At 43.7% G+C, this 8,362-nt stretch overlaps 2 protein-coding genes across 3 annotated transcripts in view; one reads left to right on the top strand and one right to left on the bottom strand.

The window, feature by feature from the left end:
* The window catches only part of BROX (BRO1 domain and CAAX motif containing), a 19,874-nt gene extending 14,810 nt beyond the window's left edge, over positions 1-5,064 (bottom strand). Inside the window, exons 1-2 of one of the 2 annotated variants that reach the window (XM_002914179.4) lie at positions 4,734-5,064; positions 2,708-2,824 (exon numbers count right to left, since the gene is read on the bottom strand). In XM_002914179.4, coding sequence (XP_002914225.1) covers positions 2,708-2,808 — 101 coding nt within the window. In that variant the 5' untranslated portion in view covers positions 2,809-2,824; positions 4,734-5,064. Of the gene's footprint in view, positions 1-2,707; positions 2,825-4,251; positions 4,388-4,733 lie in introns of those variants that run through there. The other variant, XM_011218049.3, reaches the window with a different exon arrangement.
* A 142-nt stretch (positions 5,065-5,206) lies between these two features.
* Positions 5,207-8,362, top strand: part of AIDA (axin interactor, dorsalization associated) — a 34,882-nt gene continuing 31,726 nt past the window's right edge. Inside the window, exon 1 of the mRNA XM_002914180.4 lies at positions 5,207-5,465. Coding sequence (XP_002914226.1) covers positions 5,356-5,465 — 110 coding nt within the window. The 5' untranslated portion in view covers positions 5,207-5,355. The remainder of the gene's footprint in view (positions 5,466-8,362) is intronic.

Genomic DNA, 8,362 nt, shown 5'->3' with positions numbered 1-8,362 from the left:
CAGGCTCCTCTGCTATGAGCCTGCTTCTTCCTCTCACTCCCCCTGCTTGTGTTCCCTCTCTCGCTGGCTGTCTCTATCTCTGTCGAATAAATAAATAAAAAAATCTTAAAAAAAAAATAAAATAAAATAACACACACGCATGTACACCTCCTCTAAGGTATCACTAAGAGTACAAAGGAATAAACTTAATTAGGACTAACACTTGGGGTAAATGAAATTTCTAATAATAACTGTTTTATAAGTTGTACTAAAATAAACTCAGTCCAATCTAAAGGGCGAATCGTGGATACAGTTACGTAATAACAATATACAGCAAGTTTTAATTTTAAAAAATCAAATAAACACAAGCATGTGAGATGGGAGAAAGGAATCAAGAATGAGTAAATTAAACAGACCAGTTCACAATAAAAGTTTTCTGAAAAATGGAAATTCAACATGTTTATGCAGTTTTAGTATCGCCTTAAAATTTCAAAACTTGACATTATATCAATATATTTTATTAAGTAGGAAACCCTATTTTTAAATTGCTTCCTATAAGTCAACATACACATCCAGAGTGTTGGAGAACACGTGGCCATAGTCATTTTAAAAGTGCTCCCTGGTCTCCATTCTCCTTTACTTCTCTGCAGGAATAAATGTTGCAGATCCACCATTTCCTTCTTGAAATTCTCTTCGCCATCTATTCCACTAACACTAAAATTTCCAGGAACTCCTCTTATCTCTAAAAGTTCCTCAAAATGTTCAGTCTTTGGCTTTTCACCTTTCTCTTTTGCAGTCTTAATAACTTCACATCTGATCTGATCCCTACATCATCAGCTCTAACTTAGTCAGGTTCCAGTTCCACATATAATTTCAGAAGGCAACTTGCTTAATGAGGGTTCAGAAATCATACTGCAGGAACAATGACTGAAGACACTTGCATGTAAATGACTAATGAAAGACTACACTTCAATTGTTAGCACTGAGAGACTAGGGACTACATATCCATAACTTAGTAGGTGCCTAGGATAAAGCACATACTCAAAGTTCTTTGCTGAATGAAAGAATACTAACATTTCAAATATTTTAAGATTTACAAGGCCTATAATGTAGCAGTGATGTTTAGAAGAAAGTGCGCACTTTAGAAAAAGTGCACATTTAATTTTAAATGGTCTGGATGGAATGTTTACTCACTGGTACAAGTTCCATGAAGGCTTATTCCAAGAAAGTACATACCAACAATTACATACAGATGACCAGAAATGGGAAGGGCTACCTTATGAATTTGCCATTGTTGAGCTATTTAACTAGAAGCTAGGCAAGAGTAATTCTGAGACCAGAAAGAAAGTTGAATTCTTAAGGCCTATTCTAGGCTCAAATAGTTTGCTAGCTATTTCTGGATAGGCACTCAATCATCTGCAACCCAATTGTATAAAATTATATTCACCTTAAAATTAAAGAATTTCAGGAAAAAAAATGTATCTTTGAAATATTTATTTTAGGCTGTTCATTTTACAGATGAATAATTAGACCCAAAGAAGTTAAGAGACTTCCCCAACGCTACAGATGAAACAATTAAGCCAGGACCAACCTCCAGGAATGTAAGTTCAGGGGTTGGCAAACGACAACCTATAACTTGTTTTTGTGTGGCTCACAGCTTATTTTTGTAAAAATGGACAAAGAAGAATATGCAACAGCAATTGTATATAGCCCCACAAAGCTTAAAATGTTTACTATTCAGCTCTTCACAGAAAAAGTCTGATGACCTCTGATTTAGATAAAGCAGCCAGTTTTCCCATCGTTTGCTCCAATTACTTCTACAAAAAGCAGCAATGCTCTCAATTTTCCATTACTGGTACCATCAACGTCTTGATCATCTAGGTTGCTTTTTCATGTAGACTGAATCCTTTTCAACTTCCCAGAACAAAAACTCTGACCAATTGATTCCTCCTTTGAAATACCTCTTGCATATATAGCTCTTTTGTTCCAAACTGCTCTACTCACTACCCCTAACGCTTTTCCTGACAGAAATGATTTTCTCCTATGACTTCTTATAATCTTCTAAATCAAGTATTAGCAAACCTTTTCCACAAAGAGCATGAAAGTAAATATTTTAGGTTTTGTGGTTCATAAAGTCATTACTGCACTCTGCTGTTGTAGAGGAAAGCAGCCAAAGGCAGCCAGAGACAATATATAAATAAATGGGGTGAGGTGACATGACTGTGTTCTAACAAAACTTTATTTATAAAAACAGGCACTGGGCCAAATCTGCAGGACAGTTTGCCAACCCCTGAACTGAGCCATACAATTTATTTAAACTCCAACTCAACTCCTTTCTTCTATATGAACGCTAAAGCCTATTCCAGGTTATTGGGATCTCTCCCTGCTCAGAACTCCATGAATTTACTATGTGGCTAATTAACAATATCCATGTACAGCTTTGTGAAGTCTCTTGTACTGTTATAATATATAGCTTAACTCTTTTATTGTGATTGTTTTAGCTTCTCTGGGACTCACTGATCTAAAATTAAGGACTGAAGCCTAGATGACTGCCAAAGTTTAAATACTCTATTATTTCACTCTTCACAGGTCATTTGTAAGTTTATAAAGAGTCTAAGGGTTGGGCAACGTGTTACATACTTCTGTATTGCCTATGAAACCTAAAGAAGTACCTTGTATCCTAAAGTGGCTCAATCAGTACTTACAGAGATTTATGACTAAAACTAACCTGCAAATTTTTGAAGCAGCAGGGCCAGCGGCTACACCATAGTAGTTAAAAGTGACAGGAGCTGTGGCTTTTAATGGGTTCCTATGAAACCAATGTGTCATTTTCTCCAGCTCTTTCCTATAAACATAAAAGAAAACATATCAAAAATAAAAATAAAACATTTAACAACATAAATAGTATAAAAATAATTAAAAGTTTACTAAGGATATATGTATATATTTTTAAAGTACATATATATATATGAGACATACATAGGTACAAATAATGACCCTTATTTAGAATGCTATGTTTACTTGAAATAAACAGATTTTAAATTAACTGTATTTCCAATGCAGTACTGCTGATGCCAATTAACTGGTTACAGCATGTGTTTCTACACTGTTTCTATACTTTCGACAAAATAGTAATAAGAATCAGAATTTTCACAAATAAAAAAACACAATACTTGATCAATAATTGCTATCCTATAAACCCAAAATATTTTAAAAACTACCTATGTGAAATGCCAACTTAAAAAATAGTCCCAAGGGTGCCTGGGTGGCTCAGTTGGTTAAGCATACAACTCTTGGTTTCCACTCAGGTCATGATCTCAGGATGCTAAGATCCAGCCCAGAGTTGGGCTCTGTACTGAAAGTGGAGCCTGCTTAGGATTCTCTCTCTCCCTTCCCCTCCCTCTGCACACACTCTCTCAAATAAATAAATCTTAAAAAAAAAATTAAGTTCCACTCCTTTTTGGTTAAAAAAAAAAAGTCACTTGCCTAATAGTCCTTGGGTAGATAATGCAAATACAGGAAGGCCCAGTGCAACACTTACATGTGGCAATTAGATTCCGGGAACTCATAGTCAAGAAAACCTGATAAGCTTTAATTAACTTAAAGGCATTATACAATGCTGTTGATCGACTTTTCTTACTGGGGAGGGGAAAAACAACAACAACCGTGGGCTGCACCTCCTCAAGTTTTAAAAGAATATTTACCTATTCCCGACAAAACCGATTGGGGAGAGCACCAGATATTCAAATGCACTGTATACTCAATGAAAAACTGAGCAAGTTCACTCAGGGCTCAAAACACTTAACGAGTTCTTTTAAAAATATACATAATCTTCTAAATATCCATGTAAACCAACTTTATAACATAAGTAAATTAATACATCTTGTACGTGCATATAAATCAAGCCTTCTGAAATAACGGCACACCATACACTTGATTCTGGGACAGCAAATTTTCTACAAATATCCTTTCCAGGCGGATTTCCACGTCCTGGATGAAAATGTCCGCAGTTCTGTGTATTTTGACTTCAGGAACTAAGACGGTTAAGTAGTGTACTCTCCGCCCCGGCCCCATCTTGCCCCTTTCTGAGACGTGCCATTCCTGTTTTCAGGAATTCGGAGGGTGGAGAGAACAGCGACACACCCACCCGCAGGTGCTAGGGTGCCGCTAGAGCCACCAGCACAACGGTCGGATCGAAGCTGCCACCTCCCCTGCCTTCGATTACTGAAAGGTGCCCCCACTCGCGAGGCCCCGGGCCCCCCAGAAACCTACCTGAAAGCCACCCCAGAGTTCGGAGCGCCCACTTCCTGTTTACCACCCAGCCTCTTCCTTCCGAGCCCCGACCTCTGGAGGCGGCGCGCGGCGACCTTGCGCAGGCGCCAACCCCAGGAGCCCCTCATCCGAATAGGCATTTTCGTGGAAAGCCGATACTCTCCACCCGGGAGAGACAGGCAGACGACGGCAGAACAAACCTCCACTTAGCTTGTACCACCCCCGGTTGAGAGTGGAGACACGGGCAAGGGGTTACGGCGAGTCTAGCTGTTAATACGATCGATTCGCGGGGCCAACATGCATTTTCTTTCTTTCGTTTGTTTCAAGGCATTAGAAGGAGACTTTTTTGGACCACTATCCAGGAGTCCATGGAGAGTAAAACGCGTGTAAAAGGGGGGGGGTTGCCCAATCGCTTGGGACTCCGGGATAACGCCAGCGGTAGGGGTGTTACTGGGAAACGCCCATTCTCATGACAAACTTACCGGATTTCTCGGAAATCTGTGCAGCACTCCTCCTGAGGGAAGAAAGGGAATGTCCGAGTCCGCAAACGAGAAAGGGAGGCGGAGAGCCAGGGCTGCCGAACCAGAGCGACGAGCAACCAGGCCTGCGCCGCGCCGGGGTCACGTGGCCCGGGCCGCCATGACAGCTACCGAGGCGGCAGTACGCGCCTCTTAGGGGCGGAGAGGCCGCGTGTCGCGCCTCCTCGGAACGGTCCGTTCCTCGGCCCTGTCCTAGCTACTCTTCCCTAGTCTTTAATCGTGAGCTGCAGTCTCTTCCCCTGAGAGGAAGAGAGGACACGGCCAGGCCTCCCAAGCCGAGGAAGAAGGCCTCAATAGTTATGGCCGCCCTCGCGGGAGCGGGGCGGCCTCAACCTAACGCGGGGCGGGGCCTCGGGGGCGGAGCCTCGGCGGGGCGGCCTCTTCAGAGCCGCAAAGTTTGGCTGTGGCGGCAAATGGGCTTGGGCGGCTCCTCGGCGGGTGGCGGTGGTGGCCGTAGCGGTTCCTCCTGGCCCTGTTAATGTCGGGGCCAGGCCCGGGGAGGATGGCGCCCTAGAGCCCGGCCTCGCTGGGGTAGGGGCGGGAGGGGACGGGGTGGGCACCGGCCATGTCGGAGGTGACCCGGAGTCTGCTGCAGCGCTGGGGCGCCAGTTTTCGGAGAGGCGCCGACTTCGACTCTTGGGGTCAGCTGGTGGAGGCGATAGACGAGTATCAGATGTGAGTGACTAACCGCAGGAGCGGGCCAGCCGGGCTCCAGTCGGGCCGCTTCTCTCTTTCTTCTGTCGGTGTCTCTTATCTCTTTCTGCAGCCAAGGCTTCCCAGGGTGGGGCCCCCGCAGGCACTGGAGCTGGGATCGCACTGGCCCCGGACGGGCTGCCCTGGAGACGTCGGTCCGCTCGCTGGGCTTTGGAGCCCCTCTCCCCCTCTGCCGCCACAGGGCCAGTTCCATTCAACAGGTAGCCTCTCTTTGCTGGGGCGCCCGCCCTGGCAGGCTACCTCTGTAGTTCCTGTCCCCCGCTCTGCAGTCGGATTCTTTTCCTCCTTTCCCTCGCCTCTCTCAGGTTGCTGCCCTTCAGTTTCTTTTCTAGAATCTCTGAGGGATACTTGTGTGTCCCCCGCCCACGTTCCAGGGATGAGTGGCCTTGCTCTGTATGGTGCCTTCCTCCTCCCATGTGTAGGACTGGGGGGAACTGGGGGCGCTTGAGGGGAGGGGGCGCCCCCAGGAAGCAGCGAACAGGGGCGCCTCACCAGCCAAGGGAAGGGTCCCCTCTGGCGCCCCTTCTCCACCCCTCTTTCTGCTGAGCCGTGTTTTCACAATTCACCTCGATTCCGTTTCGGTTTCTGGGACTGTTATTTGCTTGGCTGTGTGAGTCCTACCCACCCCCTTGCTCGGTTGCTTTGGGTGGAGTCCGCGCAGGATGTGAACAGAAGAGAGCAAACTGAATTAATAGACCACGCACGGGAGCCACCACTCCCTCTTTGGGTTCCTCCTCCTTGTCCTGTGTCTAATGTATAGTCGTAGGGTACTTTGTGAGTACCAGTTTCTTTGATCTTTGACCCGAAGTCGGATTTCTTATAGCCTTTCTGACCCCCCCAAAAAAATTTCAGGGGTGTTTTTTGAATTAAAAGACAAGATTTACGTGTATATAAAACCTTGCTTAGTTTCTTGCATCTTTTACTGAAAATAAGAACTGCCTGCTAAAGTGGCATTGTTTGCAAACTGTTGCCATTAATTTACTTCATGGTTAAAAGCAAGTTATTGTTTGAGGTGTTACTGAGTATGAAACCATGTGAGTAAAATCTTCCCCCCCCCCTCAGTGTCTTCTGGAAAGAATATGCGGTTGAGACTTGGAAGCTTTAAATTCCTTTTCCTTTCCCTACAATAGTTGTTTTTATCTGACCATTAATATAATTTAAATATGCAGATGTGTTCTACCCTCGTGGTACTGACTTGTAGTTTCAAAGAGCCTTGAAAACAACCGTGCTCTGGGCCATGCTGCCAAGTATAACAAGTACTAGCGTCTGTCTTGCATCTTCACTTGACTTCACTCGCTCCTGCAACTACTTAGTGAGAATGTTACTCTCATTTTACAAAATGAGGAAACTGAAGCTCAGGTTAAACAGATTAACAGGGGTCATAAAACTGCTGATGAAATCTGGGATTTTTTTTTTTAACTCCAAATCCTGACTGCTCTATGGTATAGTGCTTAAGACACTTTATTTAACATTCCTTGTATAAGTGAATTGGACAAATGAGAAGGTTTCCTTTGTTACCAGAGAACATATTTTAACCATACCATAGCCAGTTAGCACCTGTGTATACTCATTCTGCGGGTCAACTAGAATCACCTACCCCGAAATGTAAAGCTGCCTTCACTTGTGATGCGGTGGGACTTAGCAGCTGTTGGCACTCAGCTGCAGGCTTCACAATGGAAAGTGAAGAATACCATGTCCAATTGAAATTACAAAGGAAAATTGAGTATGCAAGCTGTTTAGCTGGAATTTCTAGAAACATCTCAATGAGAGTAATAGCCACATACAAATCTATTGTTGGACCACAGTACTAACCTTTGAACTTCATGATTCAGAAAAGTTCTCAAATTACAGAAACTGTCAGTCTCAAATCAGAGGAGTAATGATTGGCTTAAATTTTGCAAACACATACGCTACGTATAAAATGAGGTTGCATTTAAAATTAATATATTCAAAAATGAAGACCAATTGTCTTTTTTATTTCAGTTATCTGGGAGGAAAGACTGCAGAAAAGGAGACCATTGGGGGGCCACTAAATACTGTAAAAAGGAGTGGACAGCATTTAGTGACTGGATGTTGAGAGTGAAGGAGGAAGAGTCTAGGATAATTAGCATTTCTAATTGGGTAGGCAGCAAGGACTTTATGGTCTTGAAACACACAGGGAATTTATAGGAGAGGGAATATTGGGGAGGAAAAAAACATGCTTGTACCATCACAGTGTAAGAATACTATAGCTTAAACAATCTTGTCATTCAGCGACGACAAGAGCAGAGGATGTAAAGATGTGTAGGTTTGATTCCTACTCTCAAAGCCCTGAGAGTCTAGTGGAGGATTTTAAAGTGTTTGGGTTTTGCTATTACAGAAGTATGAAAAGAGTATGTGCTACCACACTGCTTGCTGTTTCCAGGAGTGTGCTTCTGCCTTAGGGTTTTGTACTTTTTCTGGAACGTTCCTCTTTTCATTATCTACTTGGGTCGCTTGGTCACCTCCTTCAGGTCTTTGTTCAGGTATCTTCTCAGTGAGGTTCTCTCTAGATACCTTATTTAAAATTGTGAAACCTGTTATCCCCCCCAGCTCCCTCTACCTCAGTCTTACACGTCCTAACCGACCCCCCCCAATCCTGCTTAATTTTTTTCCATGGTATTTATCACCACCTAAAATACATTTTACATACTCATTTGGTTTATTGTCTCTTTCCCCACTTGAATGTAAACTCTGAGAGGGCAGAGTTGGAGGTGTTGTCTTGTTCTTTACTATATACTTNACACAAGCAGGGGGAGTGGGAGAGGAAGAAGCAGGCTCATAGCGGAGGAGCCTGATGTGGGGCTCGATCCCATAACGCTGGGATCACGCCCTGAGCC

Source organism: Ailuropoda melanoleuca, chromosome 8, assembly GCF_002007445.2.
Source record: "Ailuropoda melanoleuca isolate Jingjing chromosome 8, ASM200744v2, whole genome shotgun sequence".
NCBI classification, from domain to species: Eukaryota; Metazoa; Chordata; class Mammalia; order Carnivora; family Ursidae; genus Ailuropoda; species Ailuropoda melanoleuca.
This window is presented reverse-complemented; position numbering and strand designations above follow the sequence as displayed.